Source organism: Typopeltis vanoorti, chromosome 1, assembly GCF_054136105.1.
Source record: "Typopeltis vanoorti isolate ZY-2024b chromosome 1, IOZ_Tvanoo_1.0, whole genome shotgun sequence".
Classification (NCBI taxonomy): domain Eukaryota; kingdom Metazoa; phylum Arthropoda; class Arachnida; order Uropygi; family Thelyphonidae; genus Typopeltis; species Typopeltis vanoorti.
The window spans coordinates 187,035,512-187,058,449 of NC_143549.1; the positions used below are offsets into that span (position 1 = coordinate 187,035,512).

General features: G+C 35.3%; 1 protein-coding gene across 1 annotated transcript in view; it reads right to left on the reverse strand.

Moving 5' to 3' along the window:
* The window catches only part of C3G (C3G guanyl-nucleotide exchange factor), a 350,856-nt gene that overhangs the window by 107,350 nt on the left and 220,568 nt on the right, over nucleotides 1-22,938 (reverse strand). Inside the window, exon 12 of the mRNA XM_090405787.1 lies at nucleotides 2,964-3,039. Within this exon, the coding sequence (XP_090261913.1) occupies nucleotides 2,964-3,039 (76 nt within the window). The remainder of the gene's footprint in view (nucleotides 1-2,963; nucleotides 3,040-22,938) is intronic.

Consider the following 22,938-nt stretch of genomic DNA (forward strand, 5'->3'; position numbering starts at 1 on the left):
CCCATGAGAGTCTGAGTGAACCGATGGGATTAATGGCAGAATCATATTAAAAACGACGATATTAGAAAGGAACTTGACATTATTAGCATTCAAGAATGTGTGAACAGAGATAATCTAAGGTGGTATTGGCCACTTAAATAGAATGGGTGAGGAAAGGTTAGCAAAAGAGATGGTTGATGCCAAGATGGCAGGAAAGAGACCCAGAAGAAGAAGACCAAAGTATAGATGGATTGATTCAGTCAGAACTGCCTTAGAAAAATGAAATGTTAGATATAACAATATTGGAGTGCTTACAAGTCATAGACTAATTTGGAGGAAAATTGTGGATAGGAGATTAATAATAATGTAAACTTAATCATGTAGTGCTATCATAGTAATCTGAACACCCCTTAGGATATATATCAGGAAATTGATGATGATTATTACCTTTCTTAAAAAAAGTTGATATGATCAAAATTACTCAACAAAGCACAATTGTATGATCCATCTTCAATGACATTAAACTAGAACGGGACACTATCCAAAGAATTATGCAGCATAATGGCTTTAAACCAAAGAAGATTCAAGATCACACTGAATCTTTGTATGTATAAGCACCTATTCTTAAGAACTCTGACTGTTTGTCCCAATCTCCTACATTACTGGAATCTAAGAACCAATTTCAAGAATTTTAAAATGCCTACTTTATTTCTCATTAATAAATTCTTCCATGTTACACTCCACCAGGGATAAACAGTTTTCCCTGATGTTTTTATTTGTTGTGATTGTCTTTACTCATACTTTGGAGAAACAGGATGTTCCACTTGAGACTCATGAGCCAATCATACATCTTCTATAGGAAAAACAAACCCAAAAGTCAGGTCTAACTCAGCACTGAGTTGACACAGACCACAGTATCTTCTGGTAAAAGAACTGTCTTTCAAATAGATATCATTTTAAAGATGGACATTTATTCAAAGAAAGTGCAAAAGTCCTATTGCAGCATCCCAACTTGAACCAAAATGACCATTTCTTTACAAAAAATGAAAAGTCCTATCTTTATTAATTATAAGTGATTTTTTTTGTTTGGGTTGAATTTATATTAACTGTACACTCTAGCATGCAGTTCATATCTTTCTTGTGAAATCCACTGTTATTCATTTTCAACTAATCAGTTGCACTGAAGATAATTGAAACACACACACACTAAACTTTGTTTTATACATTTTGCATATTGATTTTCTATGGCAAGTACCTCTTAAAACTAGCAAGAACATATTTCTTCTCCTTTCTGTTCTCTCACATTACCTTGTCAACTATGCTAGTTATCAATATTAGCATATCATTCACATTTTGCTCTAGTGTATGCAAACCAAAGTTTGCATAGCTAGCAAGCTTATTACCAAGGTGAAATTCCTTCCTGACTGGATGACCTCAATAAATGTCAAAATATCTAAGTAACATGTTTCAACCTTGCTATAATGCAGGATGATACGCATTCCCTAAGGGACAATGAAAAAAAAAAAGTTTGATATTCCCTTTTAAAAGCCTGCTATTTTAGCTCATACATCTGAATTTTTATTTAAATTAAATATTAAGTGTTTTGAACTAAAATTCAGACAAAACTATATTTGGTTAGTGGGGAGTGAGATCCATTTCAGATAATAATATGCATCTCAATTATCTAATTTCAAATGTATACAGTTGTATTTACTATACATAAGAAGTAAGCATCATATGCACAGTCAAATTTATGGAATGTGTGCAGTCTAATGCTGAGAAATATGAAAACTATGTAATACTATATTTCATTATGTGTGGTGATGGGAGAGAATTGAGAAAGAATAAAACATTAAATGATGCATACCACTCAGCAATTGTCTAAATTGTAATTCAATATGAAAACACTGATTTAATTGTGACTGATCACAAACCACAACAGTTTAATTGCATTCAATGATTATTCCTCCACTTTCTTCTAAGCATGTAAAAAACAACTGCTGGTCAATATTAATAAACTGTTTAGCTCCAAACTTACCAAAACAAACTCTCTTCCTTCTCTTTTTACTGCCATATACCTCTGTTCACTGAAACACCCTTCCTCATTATTCTCCAAGGATTACAAAAATCATTCAAGAAACATATCAAGAGATTCCTTCTTTCTTCTTAATCGTTTGTCCATGCACATTATTATTATGTTAGGAGTTGAAATTATATGTGCATACATGTGTGTGCCAGCCTAGTTGGCCGAGTGGTTAGCGAGTATGCGAGTATTCAAATTCTGCTGTGGCATAGATGCTTGTGATTGCTTCCACCTTCATATAAGTGTATAAATACTCTCCCAAGATGGGTGAAGCAGATCCGAAAACCTCCCATAATGGGAGAGGCCTTTACATCCAACAGTGGGGAATATATAGACTTTAAAAAAAAAAAAAAATAAATCAAAATAAAAAATAAAAAAAAAAATATATATATATATATATATATATATATATAAAGAATATTGTGAACATCATAAAAAATAGAAAAGGGAAGATGAGAAGAAGAAATAGCAATTTTTAATTACCATTCTGCATTTAACACTGCAACAACAGGATTGCATTTAACAATCCTGATATGCATTAACGATGAAGAGTGTCACATTGGACCTCCCTAGTTTCAAAGAAAGGTAAAAAAAATCGAAATGTGGAAATATGTAAGGTTTGGGTTGTTTAAACATTCCAGAGACTACAAGTTTCATCCAGTTTTTTTTTTTTTTTTTTTTTTTTTTTTTAACAAAAACTCGGTGAGTGTTCCTTCTCATTTGTACAATTTCGATACCATGGTCCATACACTTTAGCAGTAACATGTTGAAACTTTCATATATATACAGGGTGTTTCACAATGGTGGACACCCTGTATATATATAAAAAATGGGAATATTCAAAAAGCCTTAAACCTTTATTCCAGACTTGAAGTTACCTATTTAAATAGATGTTTCTCACCATTTTTTGAAGCCTTGGTAGCTTGAACAATTAAAGCATCAACAGTACCTCCTCTAATATCTGGACCATCTTCTCCCTAGCAAAAAAAGTTAATAGAAATAAAAATAACTTTCAAAATCAATACTGATTTTGTAACTATTCTAGTTTAGTATTCTAGAAGGCACAAGCAAATATCAAAATATACTACAATACACACATGGCAGTTATTAATTTTCATTATGGTCTGAAACAGGAGAGGTTATTCAACCTAAAGTACACTAGTAAGAAGAAATACATCAAAAGGGAGGTTATTTCAAACAATAGTAATAGAGGAAGATTAGTGGAGAGGGGAAAAAATGTTTTCCCCTCTCCACTATATAAGTCTATATAAGTTTTCTGTAAATATTAAGTTGAACTGTAAATGTCTTAACAAATTTAGAAGGAAACAATGGTGATACCAATCTGAGGGACAGCAGTCATGACAACATCTCTAGAAAATGTATACAAAAATGGATGTATAAAAAAATAAATAAAGGTTAATAAAAAGAAATCAAGCCAATGTTCTCTATATGTACACTTTTTTTTTTTTGGGAGGGGGAAATTATAGGGGAAATAATTCCCCTATAATTACACATATAATACACATATACTACACAAAAATAATGTCTAAATAGATTTGCAGCTTGTACAAAGTTAACAGTGAATTTTTTTTTTTTTTTTTTAGATCTTTGAATCATTAAATTTATTATCATTCATTTTATCATTATATATCATTTGTTATCATTTAATGAAATTGGGGCACAGATGAATGAAATTAAATAACACTTTCAAGTTTCGTATGTTTTGTTTCTGTTAAATCATTATCAAGAGTACAATATAAAATTGTAGAATGCACACAGACAACACAAAGGTGTAACAGAGATCTTTCCATCTGAAGGGTGTGTTGTATGTCGTAATTGTGCTAAGGAGATGCTCTTTTTTAGAAAACAAAACCCTGCCACTTTATATATTTTGAATGGGATCCCACCCCCCTTTCCTCCCCAATCCCTTAGGAAGGGTGGAGCCCTCCTAATGAGGGATTAAGTATGTATTTTATGACTGTAGATCCATGTGTGCACAGGGCTGGTTTGCCTGTTCTGAGGGACAAAAAAAATACAAATTTCCGGGTGAAAAATATTGTACTTCTGTATGAGACAGCTAACTAATGTTTAATTGAAAGGAGACCAGATAAAGGTTTCTCATGTCATAGACAGGAATTGAACCTAGATCTTTCTGCCCAAAAGGGGTTTGCCTATACCAACTGAGTTATGGTAATCTTAGTCTGGCCACTGCTAGACTAAGATTGGCTAATTCACCTTTAGTCGAAAAGTTCTCATAAAGATTCCTATATGGCAATGGAAACAGGCATTGTCATTACTGACTGTACTACAACAGGTGCTATAAAAAAAAATTTTAAAAAAGTGGTTAAATTAATTTCAGGTAGTAACAGAAACTTATTTTTATTTTTTCAAAAAATTTTTGAAAATCCCACTCATGAAATGTAAACCTTTTGTCAGTGGGATTGTGACAAATATAATTAATGTTAACAGATTTTTTCATTATTTCAGACAGGTTCAATAGTGAGAATGAAATAATTTGATGGTAAAAAAATTTCTCTTCTTTAAGTAGCTTGAATATTTTTCAAGATGCTTTGAACTTTGGTTTAGGTCTTATTGGTGTATTAGCTTTTATGACTATAATGCACCAAGTTCAGGATTAAAATAATAAGTAAAAAATGTGTGTATGCCGGCCTGGTTGGCTGAGTGGTTAGTGTATCTGCTCTCCAGCCAAGAGGATGCGGGTTCGAATCCGCATAGGCATGGATGTTTGTGATCATCTTCCACCTTCATACATTCATTCATCCAAGTATAGATACACTCCCCCAATATGGACTGAGTCACTATGGGAGAAGTAGACCCAAAACTCCTGCAATGGGAGAGGCCTTCACCCTGCAGTGGGTAGAAAAATAGGTTGTTCATCATCATATATATAAATTTATTTATTGTGTACATATATAAATTTTCTATGTCTTTTATGTCCCAAAGCAAACAAGCAGGGCTCTTAAAACCTAACTATTGGAAATTGCTGGCAGTCTGTCTACACCCGTAACCACCAACAGCAGTGCTCAGCTATTTGGTGAAATGTTTGTGGCAGAGAATTACTGCCACTTCATGATCCTAAACTCTAGTATCCAAGTATCTGAAGGGGAAACACCCTACTTGCCTACTTGGTTGTACCAGAGATCAACTAACTCAGAATAGCTAAAAAAAGTTCCTTTAGCTGTGACTAGAATCAAACCTAAAACAATCTTTCACCTTGTGCTGAGTGTATAAAGCACATGTAGATTAATAAAGGCATTAAAATAACTGTGATCATTAGAAAGTAAAGGCATTCTATTAAAACATAATGAAGATAAAACAGAACTGTAGTGCTTTGGCATATCATCTTTGCCCTTGAATAGGAAAGCGTGTATAATATGATTCTGACTGTGCAGAGCTAAGCAAGAACAACTTCCTCTCTATAGTTCTTTCACAGACTAGACTGACACATTTTGATATCAGGCTTGCTCTAGCAGATTAGTAAAAGCATTACAAATTTCAAGAAATTTTAAAATTTGTGTGTGTGTGTGTGTGTGTGTGTGTGTGTGTGTCTCTTCATGTTGGATCTGAGAGGGCACCAGGTATTGCAGACTTCCCAGTGCCTGTGGTAAACTTAATGAATCAGTGTAAATAATGCACCTGGTAGCATTTCAGTTTGATATAATTTAGTACAAGCTCTATGGCTTGCAACTCAGCAGTATAGTTGTTATATTATAGTGAGATCAAATTAGATATTATGCTGTTGAGAAGACAGCAACAGACTACCCTGATTGGAAGGGAAGAGTATTTTTATCAAACTGCATAAAGTGAAACTGCATTTGGAATGCTTGAGAATTCTACAGTGGAAAATGTTTTTTGACATGTGTGCAGTAATTTTAGTATGCAGAGGAAAGGAGGTATATGATAGTCTGATGAGTACTATATAAGTTTTCCTTAATTGACATAAAATACTTGTCTATGTTGGATGATCTGTCAGGGATTTTATTCTGATAGTATATTGCAGAAACAGTCACCGACATAAAAGTAAAGCAATTAAATTATATTCAACATGAAATTTATATTCTTGCTTTAATCCTTTACCAACAGCATGACCAAACAAAAGTTTGCTGAAGTAAAAAAGAGTGTGGTGTCTTCACAACCAGACTATTGTATATAGAGATGCTGTTTTCTATTCATCAAATTGGCTAACTATGAACATAACGATGTTTGAAATGCACTAATTGCAGTTTCAAAATGCCTGATGGTGGATAAGATTCAACTACTGAGGTGTATTGTCTCTTGCCAAGGCATGGAAAGTCTTGGTCAGATAAGTACTTGGTATAGGCAGAGAAAGAAATATTTGAAATTACAGTCAAAGATACTAAGGCTACAAGGCCAGTATAATAGGTCTATAAACAATGTCTGCACTTCTATTATCTGCTTTGAAGGATGAAAAGATCAAGTTTCCAGGAGGCAAGAGGTGATGACAGGATGCAAAGGATGTTGTTCCCATGATGAGTCAGGATTAAAAACTAAGTTTGAGGGAAAGGTACACAAGTAGTCTATGGTGATAATTTAAACCTATTGGCAAGTGCCCCAGTGAAAAGATGGTCAATGGTAATTTCTATTAACTATCTTTTCATGATCTTCCTGCTGCAAGAATGACAAAAGATGGTAAGCTCATCTGCACAGTGAGCAATGTTTAAGGGGGAAGTAGCTGCTTTGCCAAAAAACAGTGGAACAAATAGAGAATTTTGCAGGATTCCTTCCGCTTGGACTGCAGGAGTGTGGGGGGGAGAGAACAGATCCAATTCATATTTGGAAGGTTTGATAAGATAAAAAGCAAGTGTTCCTTCTAAGACTAGAGTTGTACAGGTCTTCAAATATACCAAATTTCAAAGCTGTTATATGCTTCTTCCCCTTCAAGGAAAACTGATATTAAGTGCTTTTATTTTAGGAAAGCATCTCTAACAGATGCTTCCAGTTGAACTAGATGAACTAATGAAGAATGATTATTTTGGAAGCCAGACTGTCTTGAAAGGTTGCTCTCCAGAAGTCATAAAACATGACTTCTGGAGAGCAACCAAAGATTTTTTTTCCAAAAGATCCTGCACAAGCAACTGGTCAAAACTACTGGAATGTTGGAATTTCTGGATCCTTACTTGGCTTTGGAAAGGCATTAACTTCTTAATTCTGAGAGAAAGTTGACCAAAAATTACCTAATTTCTTAAATTTGCTTTTTATTATGGCTCAATAATGCTTATTTAGAAAATCAAATTCCAGTTAGTAAATTTTATTTCATTTGTATGTATATTTATAAATAAATCATTTATCTGTTGTATAAGAAATCTGCTTAGTTATCTTGGGAGTACAAAAATAAAATCCAATTTATTTTTTTGTTTTAGAAGTGACAATTCCTTCATGACAAGAAAAACTTTTTCCTTTTGCATATTTTTTTCTTTGCATATATAGTGAACATTGTTGGGTTGGTTTTCTTTTTTGTGAGAGGAACAGCACCTGGAAAATTACAGGCAGCAAGTCTAAAAGGAGTCAGACTGTTCCAGGATGACTACAGGTATTCACAAATGATGTAAACGATTCCTCCAAAAGATGGAAAAATATTTTCTTGTAATATTATAATTTCTTATTATAATTAGCTATAATCTGGGGGATGACAACAGTTTTGTTCTTACACTGACATTCCCTCATTTGAGATGAATTAACTCCTGAAAGCAGTCACATATTTATATTTTCATAACTATAACCAAATAACTAGGAAATAAGGAAATAACTATAAATACAATTGCTCTCTCTCTCTTATACGGTATTTGTCAAAAAATAAAAATAAATAGATACTGGCTTCCTATCCATATATTTGCCATGCATCAACACACCAATAAAAATCTAAATTCCATCTTAAGTCATGTCCAAAACACAAAATAATAGCCCAGCACATTTCATTATTAGTTTGCTACCATCAGGTTTGTTCCAGAGTGATCCATGATTTCTATATTAGTTTTTGCTCAATATTCTTCAAGTTTTGAAGTAGTTTAACTACACAAATGTCCATATATTAATTTATGCTTTACCTCCATGTTATTTTCATGGTATCCAAATATTATTTCAATTTCAATGGACACTTTGCATCCATGTATTTAGTGGTGTGTAAACACATCAAGCCAAACAGGTTCCATTAATACCATTAGCCACTCTGTGTACTGTGCCCCTTGACTGGAAAGACCAAAGTTCAAATTCCATCTCTGATGCAAGGAACCAATAAATAGGTTATCAAATGAAGGTGAATTAGCCAGTTATTGTGGTAATTTTTGTTTCTGAAAAAAATGTTGGAAGGAAGAGCTGATTATATTAGATAGGATTAATCAACTTATTACAGCATCGATTAAGCTTATATTAAGCTACCTTGCCTAGCTAAGACAAGCTATTGGCCTCCAACAAATTAAGAAAGAACTTATGCACATCATTCATTACCTGGCAAGGTGCCAAGTAATGTATTTTGCTGGAAAATAGAGGTTAGGATTTTCATTACAATATCTGGTAAACAGAGTAACTAACACTGATGACATGTCTGTGCCCTTTGAGTTTCTTCAGAAACACTTCTCTTTTGTGGACTTCCCATAAAAAGTCACATAGGTTCAAGTTTCAGGACTAAGAGGTAATAAAAAATGTATGCAATTGTGATGATCCAGCTAACTGGAACTAAAGAGAGGTGTAAAACTATTTGCTGATGATGCAAAGATAGGTAAGGTAATCAGAACTGCAATTTATATGCAGCATTTGCAGAATAATTTTAATAGCCTGGAACTGAAGGCATGTGAAAATGGTTGTTAGTTCAATGTTAGTAAAAGTGACGTTATGCACTGTAGTAAAATGAGATATCAAATGGTGTATTAAATTGGTGGAATTATACTAGAATAAACTGATTGGGCTAAGGATCCTGGAGTTTTAGATAGGAAGTTGATATTCAAGAGCCATATAGCAACGTTAGCAAATAACACTAAGATAATAATTACAATGCTGAAACAAACACTGACATGTAAGGATAAGGAAATAATTTTGCCTGTTTACAAGGCATGATAAGACCTCACCAGGATTAATGTGTGAAGATGTGGTTTCCAAGGTGCTGCAGATACAGTGGAAAGGAAGCAAAGGAGTGTGTAAAGATCAGGACCGTGGAATGTATACGAGGACAGACAGAGAATTTGTGGGGTGCAGACACTAACAAACAAGAGAAAGAAGGATGATATGATAGAGACCTATCATATGGAGAAGGATGACAGAGCATCCATGGAAGGCAAGAATGAATGAAGTCAAGAACGAGGGTGAGAACTAGATTTTTATCTCAGAGCAGATTGGAATGGACTTTGGAGGAAGTGAGTGCAGGTAGTGCGAATGAATTCAAGAAAGATATGACAGCTGGTGTTGATAATATGTGGTCCCTTTCGATGATTCCATAACTACATGGAGGTCTCTGGTAATAATACTAATATCCAATTGTTTTCTGAAATACCAAACAGAGCAAAGCACCAGTTAAAGATAATTTGGAAATCCTGCAAGATGACTTAAATGGACTGACAGTACCGAAAAAGGATAATGGTTGTTTGTTTCATGTCACAACACAAAACATAACATTATGCACTTTTGGATGAACAGATTACAAGCTGTTTATGTTACATTAATAGAACCCTAATATAAAAAAAATTGATGAAGCTGTGGATTTTGGGGAGTGATGGAACAGAGTTGAAATACAGAGGCATATTGCAAAGTGGTCAGAGTATCTCATCAGAATGAGTAGTTGTTGAAACACATGCTGGCAAGTATGAATAAAGAAGTTATTATCCCTCATTATAAAGCTTTGATATGGCCACATCTTAACTATCTAAATGAACACAAGATCTTGTTAGATCTTGAATGAGGACTCTTTCAAGAAAAGAGTCATTCGTTCAGGATTTAACAAAAACACAATACTAAGTAAGAAAATACTTGTACTGTTAGCAAAGTAAGCATATTATATGAGAGAACATGTCACATTTTCTTTAGAAAAATAGAACAAAAATTGCATGTGTCTAAGCATAAATATATTGATTAAAACATTAATGTTAAATTGTGCTCTATGCAAGAATGTGTATGTAAGTGCTAACAAAAGTTCAAAGGTTGTTAGCTGACCACCGCCGATAACGTAAACCCCAAGGCAGTGGCGTTCGTGGAAAGCGAATGGAACTCGTGTTCTACGAAAAGAGCGCTCATCGAGGAGCAGAGGTGTGACGCCACTTCGTAAGAGCGAATCGGAAGGCACCATGAATAAGATTCGAAGGCAGAAAGAGGGCGCTATGAAGGAGGATAAAAGCGAGTTCACATGTGTTTGAAGTCCCTTTTTTGGATCTGCATGTTCCTGTTTCTTGTGCAGATGCGGACCAGCGATGCTGATGACTGGAAGGAAGCTTGATGACGATGAGTTGCAACTTTTCCCCGTTGCTGACTGACGCGAGTCGGACAAGGCTATACGCGAGACGAAAGCAGTCTCTGCAATTCGAGCCATCGGTAAAGGTTTTACCAATGTGAGACAGCAATGGATCCCCCTTTGATGGCGGTCGAGCTAACAACAGCAACCCATGAGATGAGCATGTGTCCAGCAAAGAAAAATGCCCACTTCGTGACGAGCACGTGACTTCCGCGTGGCGGCAACTTACTGTAGCAGAAAGGTATCCCCTCACAAAGGACAGACGACATCATCACGTCAAGGTGGTAATGTACTGAAACCTTTTTTGTCCTATGTAATAATTAGCTTTGGATGAAGGACGGAACAAGATTTTGACTAGGAGGAAAGAGAACTTTATAGTGACCATGTGTAATGACTTAATGACTGTATTGGACTAGTAGTCTGAGAACTTAAGATTGTGCGGTTCCTAATTTAACGTGAAAGAGTCAAATGACAGAAAATTTAGTTTAGGAATTGAACTTATGTTTTGTGCTATGTGTGAACTTAATTTACTCATGGAATGTGAATAGCATACTTGTCAGTTTGAAAATGTCTTATTTGCTTAACTAGTGATTTAGTAATGATATAAATGATTTGCCTTTGACATGTTAAACTTAATTGTAATCTCTTTGACCATTTAATAAACATGTTTTTCTATGTAAGCCTGAGTTTTGTCTGAGCATGAGGCTGATTTTACCACTCATAAAACTACGGATCTATGCACAAGGGGAATATAAAGGAAGCTAAGAGCATTTAGGCCATGACTGTATGCTAAGATTAATTTAAGCTACTTAATTCTTTTAACAAGGTTAGGTAGCACTTGAACTCTGGGAGGGTTTCTTTGGACAAGAATTTTCTGTCCTAAAGCTCTGACTGGTGCAGCTAAAGCCAACAAATATCATCAGAGTTTGAAAAAGGAAACGGGTACACAGAGAGATAGTTTAGAGATTTATTCTTAGTTGGCACAGGAAAAATAATAGTAGTGAATTTTTAAGAAACAAACGACGTAACAATCTGATTATCTGGGTAATGGGGATAAGGAAGAATGCTGGAGAAGATACAGAAGCAAGTGACTAAGATGGTGACAGACGAATGCTGTGGATAGACTGAATATTTTGCTTGAGAGACATAAAACAAGAGATGAGAGAAACTCAAGTTACTAAAAGGATTTTGTAGGATTGATCCACAGGAAATTCTTCAACACATGACAAGAAAAAGGAAAGAAGACGGGATCATCACTGGAAGTTATGTAAGAGTGTGGTCAACAAGGGCATGAGGATTAAATTTAATGCTTGGTGAGTGGTGAATGAGTGGAGTAGGTTGCCAAAGTCGGCTGGGAGCTTTGAAAATGAACGATTTCAAGAAAAATGAATAATTTGTGTGAATAATGTTAAGCATGAGCATCTCATAATGATATTTGGACTCCAGAGAGAGAGAGAGAGAGAGAGAGAGAGAGAGAGAGAGATAGATGCCCAGTAATAATAATAATTACTGCAATTATTAATAAGGGCACCTTCATGCAGTCCGAAGATTCAGTGCGGGAGACCCAAACTACCCACACAATCTGTCATGCCTCTCCTTAAGCCCATTAACAGAAAAAGCACTCACAACTGACTCTGGAAACCCATTCCACTCATTCACAACTCTACAAGCAAAACATTTAGTCCTCACACCTCTACTAACCACACTTTATTCAACTTCCAGGGAGGATCTCTTGTTCTAGCTTCTGTAGTTGCTGAAACATTTCCCCTGCATCAATCTTCTAAAACCCTTTAAATAACTTAAATATTTCTATCATATTCCCTTGTTTTCACCAATCAACCAACTTCTGCAGTCCACATACCTACAATCTATCTTCATAGGGAACATTCCACAAACCACTCTCACCATCGTACCATCTTCACTTGCTTCTGAATCCTCTTCACCACTTCCTTATTCCCAGGAGACCAAACCTGAGCAGAGTAATTCAGATGTGGATGTATCAAGGCCTTATAAAGAGGAATAACAACTTCCTTATCTCTGCTTGTTATTATGCTCGTCAATAGCCAAGGTAATCTTATGATCTACTTTAGCAATATGTACTCTAAACTTTGACTATCTGTCTACCACCACCACTAAATCTCTAGCTTCATACATTTCCTGGAGTACAGTACCATCAATGTGATACACAGCTTGTGATCTATTTATCCCAAAATGTATAGCTTGACATTTCTCCACATTAAACTGACACCCATTATCTTTTGCCCATGCTGACAGCCTATTGAAATCATTCTGCAAGCTCTCCACATCTCCTTTATTAACTATTACTCTACCTAATTTTGCATCATCAGCAAACAACCGAATATTTCCTTTCAAGATATTTCCTATATCGTTTATGTAAAAATTAAACAGCTATGGTTCCAGCACCGAACCTTGTTGCACACCCCTAGTAACCTGTTTTCTCCTATATTCTGTTCCTCCATATACCACTTTTTGATATCTGCCAGCAGCCACCCTCTTATCCACTTAACCAGTGTCATATCCATCCTCATTTGTTCTAATTTGCATAACAGAGTTCCATCTGGCAAAATCCAATGGAATCATTGTGTAGCCATTTCCTTAACCAATTCTGGTATTACTCTATTAAAAAAAGTTAGTAAATTACTAAGGCATGACTAACCCTTCGCAAAATCATGTTGTCCCTCATACAGTATCATTTTTATCCACCCATTCTTGAATGGGGGATAAATTTTTCCAGTACTTTTATCACCTTGCCTGAGATAATGATTGGTCTATAATTTGTTGCTACAATCTTACGACCTCCCTTACGCCAGGGAATTATATTGCCATCTTTCTACTCCCTTGGAACTCTACCAGAGCTGAGATTTAAATTAAAGAGCTTCATTAGAGGCATTGCCATTCCCTTGCACATTCTCGCAAAACCTGAGCTGAATGCCATCTAATCCCATAGTTGTATTTAGACTGAGATTCTGAAATATCCTAAGAATCCCCAATTCATCTATCTTTAGACCTTTACAAAGTGGTCCACTGAGTAACTCAACTATTTTATCTGCTTCTGTCACCTCTTGAACATCATCATTCATTAAGGTTAATCTTTGAGATTTCTTTTGGCCTGCTTGGCTAGATTCTTCTCATTATCTGATTTTGCCTTTCTTGCCATGCAGGTCACCTTTCTTGCTGAGCCTTGTACTGTTCGTGAGTTTGCTGGTTATCTTTCTCTTTAAATACCATCCACAGCATTTTCTTCTTCTGCAGCTCATGTTTAATGATATTACTTATCCATCTAGCTCCTACCTAATTAACCCTCCATACCTTAAAAAAAAAAAAAATCAGCTAACGCCTTTTTATTCCCGTATACGGAGAGTAGGCGAGGCCATTTAGCCCTATTTAACTTTTGGAGACTGAGTGGGCAGTTCAATCTCCACTGGTACCAATCAGAGATAGATGGCCCAAGGCTATCACTAATTAAGCGGTACGCAGTGAAGAGAGACGGCTCAAATGTGCCGCCATCTCGTGGTCCCTAACCCTGACACAATATATTTAATGTCTGAAATAATATGGGTTCTACGGTCGATTTTCTTGAGTTTACAGGACGAAAAACCCGAGTTTCCGGGAGAAAAAACCTGCTTGCCCGTGCCAGAGATCGACTAACTTGGGAACCGGTCGAAAAAAGGCTTAGAAAAATTTCCTCTAGTCGCCGACTGGACTCGAAACCAAGTCTTCCTTCGTGCAGCCAAGCACGGTGGCTGGCAAACGCCACATCCACTGAGCTACACAGGCAATGCCTTAGGTATAAAATTTAATATTGCTTCCTCTACATCAGGGGTGGCCAACCTATGGCACATGTGCCAAAATGGTGCATTGCATGATTAGAAGTGGCGGACTGAACCCCAGAGAAAAATTTTAAAAAATTTTGTATACAATTTATATATATATATATATAAAAACACATGTAAGAAAGTTTTAAAGTGAATAAAAGTTGAGCAGCTCTCAGATGTGAACTGTAGACTAAAATACACAAAGATTATTGAAGAAAAAATGAAAGAGTTTGAGAACAGGAATCAAACCTTGGAGATTCAGTGGCAAACTCCGAAGAAAACATTGATTCTGCCAGAGAGGCATGTGGTGAGGTTGTCTGAAAGGATAAAAAAATCAGAACTCCATGGTGGACACAGGAAGTTAAAGAGGCAGTGAAGGAAAAGAAGAAAGCATATCAAAAGTTCCTGTCAAATAAGACAGCTTGTGCTCTTAGAGAATACAGAGACAAATGTAAGAATGCTAAACATGTAAAACTAGCTAAACAAAAGTCATGGGAGGACTTTGGTAAGAATATAGAAAATAAATATCAACAAGGTGGCAAAATATTCTGGAGGTTGTTGAAGAAGCTTAGGAATGGAGGAAAGAGTGCTGTAAAAGGAGTTAGAGATGATAAAGGTGACATGAAAACAGGAGAAAAAAAAAGATATCCTTGAAGTATGGAGTAATTACTTTGAAAAACTGCTAAGTCAAACAAGCATTGATGACAGCACAGTGGTAAAAAACACTGACCAGGCATGCAGTCAGGAATACATATCCATACACTAAGTAGAAAAAGCCCACAAAGGCTTGAAATGTGGAAAGGCAGCAGGAGTAGATGATATTCGACCAGAAATGCTGAAGTATGGTGGTATAAGTCTTACAGTGGCTACACTGCATAGTTCAGAAAGCCTGGACAGAGGGACGGATTCCCGACGATTGGAGTAGAGCTCTCATAGTACCCATATATAAAAACGGAAATAAAACTTAATGTGAGAATTACAGAGGTATTTCCCTCCTGAGTGTTCCTGGCAAGATCTATACAAGTATACTTGAGAAACGTTGAAAAGAATTGTGGAAGAAAAGCTTGGTGAAGAACAAGCTGGATTCAGGCCAAATAGAGGCTGTCAGGATCAGATCTTCACTTTACGACAAATAGTCGAGAAAGCATGGGAATATAACAAAGATCTGTATTTAAGTTTTGTCGATTTGGAAAAGACATATGACAAGGTGCCAAGAGAGAAGCTATTCACGCTACACTTATATGGTGTCAATGGGGCATTATATCAAGCAATACGTAGTCTTTATTTGAGTTGTAAGTCAGCAGTTAGAATTGAAGGAAGTACAGGAAGATGGTTTAATGTTAAATCTGGTGTGAGACAAGGATGAACATTATCCCCTCTGTTATTCATTATCTATATGGATCACATTATGAAGGAAAGTGGTATTAAACATGATATCAAAATTGGAGATGTTAATGTCAGCTCTTTGCTTTATGCGGACGATGTTATACTTCTAAATAAATCTCCTACAAGTCTGCAAGATTCTCTGACTAAATTGAACAGCTGTTGTAATAGATATGGTATGAAAGTCAGCAATAAAAAGACAAAGACAATGAAAATAGCCAGAATCATTGAAAATGTCAACTGTGTTGTGAATGGAGAACCCGTGGAACAAGTAAAACATTTCAGCTACTTAGGCACGATTTTTACTGAAGATGGTAAATTAAATATAGAAATAGACAACAGAATCAGCAAAGCTGGTATGGTGGAAAGTCAATTGAATAAATTCATATAGAATAAGAGAGAAATTAGTCGGAACACTAAATTAGCTGTGTTCAAACCAGTTTTAACTTATGGATCTGAGAGTTGGGTCAGAAGTAAAACACTTGACCAAAGACTAGAGACCGCAGATATGAGAGTCCTGAGAAAGATTATAGGCATGAACACATGGCATCAATGGCAATATCATATTAAAAATGAGGATATTAGGAAAGAACTTGACATTGTCAACATCCAGGAATGCGTTAGCAGAGCTAATCTCAGGTGGTATGGTCACTTAAACAGAATGGGCGAAGAAAGATTAGCAAAACAAGTGTTCTCTGCCAGGTTGGCCGCAAAACAATCCAGAGGAAGACCAAGATATAGGTGGATTGATACGGTACAAAGTGCCTTAGATGATAGAGATATAAGATCTGATAATATTGGAGTCTTGACAAGTAACAGATTGATTTGGAAGAAAATTGTAGATAGGAAGTCAGTAATGATGTAATTTTTTTCATGTAGTAGTATCATATCCTGTACACCCCTTGAGGGTACATGGCAGGAATTTGATGATGATGATGATATATAAACACACAATAACCTACCACTGAATTCTAGAGTGTGCACTTATTATACTTGTTTGATCTTGAAGCAACAGGCACTGGCAAATGCTTACATGCGTCACCAGTTACTCAATCAGTTTACAGCTGACTCTCATGTCGTAATGTTTGATGAACTTCTGATTCGATGTGAGTGAACAATTCTGTGTTTTCAAACTTATATGTTTTTATTAACAGTTCTTTGTATGTTAAGTTTAAGATAAGATTTCTGTTTTCATAAAGGCTTAATATCGTTCTGTAAATTTAAAAATAAATTTTTTTATTTTGAACGCATATGTCAAGTTCTTGTCCGCACCCCTAATTTGTTGATTACTGAAACCTGCAATTATTCGGTGTATTTATATGTGTGTGTTTTTATGTTTTTTTTTATACAATATCTTATCTTTTTATTTATGTATAGTAGGTTTATTCCTAAAATTTAACTGATCATCAGCAAAGCTTTCGTAATGAGGATGTTTGGGTTGTGTGTGTGTGACTGCCAGCTGATCGACTGTTTTTTGGCAGGAAGTGATTTCGTATTTCATTGGACATAATATATTGAGAGAGAGATGAAAACTCTCTATGAAAAAAAAAAATATATGATTTTTAAACTTATAGAACTGTATTAGGCCTTCATGAAAACAGGAACCTTATCTTAAACTTGTAGAACTGTTTTTGAATGATAATAATGTTTAAAACAATAAAATAATTTAAATAAATTATTTAATAATAAGCTTTACTTTTTGAAATATTTTTTTTTTTTTTTTTTTTTACAGTCAGTTACCCATTACTTTGCAAAAGAAAATGAGCAGAAGAAAAGCAGAAGGTGATAACAAGCGCCAGTTTAATGAACTGTGGGTAAACGAGTTCTTATTTATTGCGGGTCCTTCAGGAAACCATTGTGCATTGCTTGTGAAAGCACTCTCTCAGATAATAGAAGACATGATCTTAACAGACACTACAGAAAACATCAAGCTGAATTAGAAGAAAACCTGAAATTCCTGAGTCTGAGTTGCAGAAAGAATATATATATGGTTAAGAAAAAGGAAGAATGTGACAATGCTGGAAGAATCTTATGAAATTGCCTTTGTGTTGGCTAAAAAACACAAGCCTTTCTCTGATGGAGAGGAAATTGTTAAGCCCTGTCTCGAAAAATTTGCAAAATGTCTTGGTAATAAGAATGTTGAAAGAAAAGTAAACCGCATCGAAGAACTTTCCCATGATGTTACTGAGCAATTGAAAGACCATGTTCATGCATGTTCTTTCTTTTCTTTAGCCTTAGACGAATCTGCTGACATGTGACGTAGCCCAATTAAGCACTTTTATAAGAGGAATTGATGGTAATTTTAACATCTTAAGAACTTATCGGTTTTGAGTCACTTCATGGAAAAACCAGACGGTCAGACATATTTGACAAAGTAAAGTCATGTCTAGAAAATCAACAACTAGATTCTAATAAGCTCATCAGTGTTTGCACTGATGGAGCACCGTCAATGGTAGGTAGAGTTTCTGGGACTGTAACTTTACTTGAAAGGTTTTTAGGCCGTTCTCTGCTAAAGTATCACTGTATTATACATGAAGAATTTCTGTGTGAAAAAACTCTAAATTTGAAGCATGTTATGATACCAGTTGTAAAGTGTATGAATAAAATTAGAGCAAGAGGGTTAAATAGAAGGGAATTCTGAGAATATTGTGAACTGCTAGATATGGAATAAGGTGATCTCATCCTTCATTGTGTGCACTGGCTTTCTAAAGGACAAGTTCTCAGTAGATTTTGGAAGCTGAAAGAAAGAGTTCATAATTTTCTGGAAGAAAAGGATGAGCTGCATGAGGAAAAAGCCCTGTTGTGTGATGAGAAATGGCTATTTCATTTAGCATTTTTAGTTGATGTTACCAGCCACCTCAATGATCTAAATTTGAAACTGCAGGGCAAGAACAAATTGTTTCCTAGCTTAGTAAATGACATCAGTGCATTCAAAATGAAATTAAAACTGTTCATCTCCCAGTTAGAAAACGGGGATTTAAGTCATTTTCCACATTTAAAAGAACATAGTGAATCTGTTGAAGATAATGGCAACTTTACAGAATATACTGAGAAACTCAGATTATTGCAAGAGTCCTTGCACAGTCGTTTTAGCGATTTTGCCGAAGAAGAAGACTGCATACTTGCATTTATAAATACCTTTTCACTTACTGAACAAAAAATCTTGACAATGCCTAGAATGGAACTTATTGATCTCAAAACCAATTCTTTATTGAAAATGAAATTTAGTGAACTCCCATCACTCCCAGATGCTTCTCATATAATTAATTTCTGGCGATCGTTGCCCTGTGAACATTTTCCAGAACTGAGAAAATTTGCTCAGAGTTATATCTGTCATTTTGGAACTACATACAGATGCGAACAAGCATTTTCATCAATGAAAATGATTAAGAACAAACTATGGTCGCAACTGACTGATTCAAATTTGAAAAACTGTTTGATGCTTTCTGTAACTGATTTAACTCCAAACATTACAAGCTTAGCAAAAGCAAAGCAATTTAAAAAGTCTCAATAAAATAATTAATGTTTATCTTGTCTTTATATGAAATCCTTTTATTTAAAACTGCTAAAAGTGTCCATATTACCATATATAAAATGAATCATTTTATGCATAACTGTAAAACGCATGAACTATAAAAGGTTGGCCACCCCTGCTCTAGATGACCCTTAACTATCTCCCATGCACTACTAATATCCTTACCCTGCAGTGTTTTATGCCAGGGCACAGATTTAAGCTTCTTCCTAAGCTTGTCATAATCACCTGTAGTTCTTGTAAAACATGAGGAATATTCTTGACAGAATATTTCCCATGTTTTACAATCTTCCACGTCAAGACTGCATGTCACTTTCACACAATCAGAGACAATGTGATCACCTTGGATTAGTTGTTCTGATCTCATGACCAAGTCCAATACTCTTACACCCCCCCCCCCCCAGTCTTCTTGTAAAATTCAATGCAGTAGGATTTTTCCTCTTCTCTGCATCAACTTTTACAGAGGCCACAACTTGTAAACAAGGTAAATAATTCTGCATTAACATTGTAAATTCTGTGAAAACCCATGTAGTTTAACTCTTAGAAATTAACATGCAAGTTTGTGAAGAAAATGTAAATATCAAATAAATGTTTAAGTTGTATGATTCAAGGACAAAACCATAGAAATCGGCACAGTATTGATGTAGTTCAGTTTTGAAAGAAACACTGTAGGAATTGTATATACAAAGTAAGTGCTTTTAATCATGCAATCATGCTCAGAGTCAGCCAGATGCAAGCTTCTAGGACAGTGTCATAAAAGGCGGTTTAGATCTTAAACAGTTCCGCTTTTTGGTAAACAAGATTGCGTGTGTTCCGTGAGAATTAAAAGTGAACATTAACGTTAAAGGTCAAGACCGTTTTGTGCGAGAATAATTCGAGGGCCTTGACCCTTAGTCCAGGGACCTGAGGAGCCATATATATAGGAGGTCCACTAAGTTACAAGGAGAGAGAGAGAAAACTCAGGATCCAGTTCTTTCGCAGTGCGTCATGTTCGTCGGTCCATTTGAACGTAGCCGTGGGCACTGTGAAGCTATTGAAGGAGCAAAAGAAAGACGGACCAGCATGCCTTGCCAGTGAGAGAGCCTGCAACGTGCATTGGATGCCTTCGGCCGACCCAGAAATGTCGGTAAAAGGGTGTTTCAAGCTCCGGGAGTCTTCTACGTGAGATGACAGTAAAAACAGAATCCCTGTGTGGAAGTCAAAGCCTGAAACAGATAGGCAACCAACAGAACCTGCAAAAGAACTAGGAACTGTATAGAGTTGTGTGTTAATGAAGATATGCGAGTACATTTTGTTGTGTTTATCTAAGATATGGAAAATTGACTGAAAGTTCATGGGACAATTTTTTGTCTAGCCATAGTTCATTGTTCCGGACTGAGAAGTAAAACTAAACATTAATTGTACAAAAAAAAATAAATAAATAAAATAAATAAATTGAATTGGAGATATTTTACCATAGAATTTATAGAGCATGATAATCTTAGTATTGAGAAGTGCTGACAGTTTTTTTCTATGTGTCATAATGTTGCATGACTCAGTGTATATACAAATGTTAAATTGCTAAAATTATATACTTAGAGTAGAGTTAACAGGGAGCCCTTTAATAGTGTATGATCTTGTATATTTGCCTTTTAATTTGAAATAAATGTGTTTGTTTTGTTAAAGAAGTATACCACCTGATCTTTATGCAATGCACTCCCCCCCCCCCCCCCAAAAAATTACAGACCTATGAGCGAAAGTATTAAAAATTAGCCACGACTGTTAATTAAGCTTTTAGATAATCACAGAGTAAACTCTACTGGAAGTTTTAATATATCTAATACCACAAGGAGAACCCTGGTGCCACAGTCGTTAACTCTAAATAAATTTTCCAGAGTTCTCCAGGTATCGGAAATAACTAACCTGTCGAGACGAGTAAAAAGAAAAAAAATATCAACCCACATAAGGGGGAAAATTACACTCTCCATCACATGCTGCCTCAAGTATGTATGTGTCTCTTAGTATGTGTATAAATTTCATTTCCTGCCAAGATGTGAGGATGACTTCCAAAGGCAGTTATTTAAAAAAACAAATATATAGTAATTTTAATATGAAAACATCAGCAGAGAAAACTAAAGTGATAACTAACTCCAAGAGAACCAGTAAAATGTAAACTAGAACTAAATACAGAAATACTGCAATGAATAATGGAATTCAAATACCTATGGAATCTTTCTTCCTTCCAGTCTATATCTCCATAGCTGAGGTCTCCCATAATAATCACTCAACCTATACTCATTATATTAATTTGGCAATGCAGTGTTCCAGATCATCCATGGAACTACCTGTCCTATAGCAACGACCAACTGTATATTTTGTCTTACTGGCTTTAATCTCAAACCAGACCACTTCAAATGAATAGCCACCCTTTTGCCTATCTCTTCTTCTTTTGGGCTGAAATTCATCTGCTATCATCATCAGCCACCCCTCCCTTCCCCAATCCTATCTTCTCTGAAAATACTAAACCCTTCACATTCTATCCCTGTAACTATATCATCTGCTGTTAGCCAAGTTATAATTTGGTGAGGTTGCACTATCCAATGCCAAAAACTCCTCTCTCTTGTTCCTGACCTCTGGCATTAGTTTATAGAAACTTTAGGCCCCACAAAACCTTTAGTTCCTGAATTGACTACCCTATTCAATATTTTTGCTCTTGAGAGACTAGATTTCATACTTGGTCATTCTCACACTCACTTATCTCATGAGTGCCTTCACACAAACTCACCTAATTCCACCCTTGCTTAAGTTTTCCTGAATATGTGCTTCAGCATGCTTGGTGAACAAAGCTAGACACGTAACACCAAAACCATTCAGATGCAGCATTGTACAAATCCTTCTTTCAGTCAAACACAGACACATCATTCCTTTTGCACAACTTATGTAGAGACTCATTAGCTATCCTCCTCAGTTTGCCTCTGAACATCTTTAGAGGCAAACTGAGTATCGTAGATGTTTATTATTCTATATTATCTAAGTTAAACATCCTGATCTTTTATTGGCATTTAGCTGTTATTCCAAAGGTATTTGAATTCCATTATTCATTGTAATATTTTTGTATTTAGTTCCAATTTATTTTACTGGTTGTCTTGGAGTTAGTTATCACTTTTGTTGTCTCTGCTGATGTTTTTATATTAAAATTACTACATATTTGTTTTTTTTTTAAATAACTGCCTTTGAAAGTCATCTTCACTTCTTGCAAATAGTACAAAGTAATGAATGAAACAATAATAAACTTGTTATAACTAAGATGAAAAGCCAAACGGCTATTTTTCTGGCAAGGTTGATAAGTTAAGGTGATAAAATTTTTATCCCCTTAACTTAATAATAAACTTGTTTATTATTTAGTACACATTATGATAATAATTTGTACTAAATATAGATATACTTAAAAAACACTATCTGATACCTTTCTTATAAAAATTTTTGATAATCTTATATGCTATATACAATTAATGTGAACAGATCTTAATTTCACCCTTTAACAATAGTCTGCATTTAAGCAAGCTCACTTTGTTTGGATTACATAAGTTTTCTACTGAAAAAATATTTTAATCATTATAAAGTGAAAGTTATATCCTGTGTTTGTATGACACATCCACAAGTTTGCAAA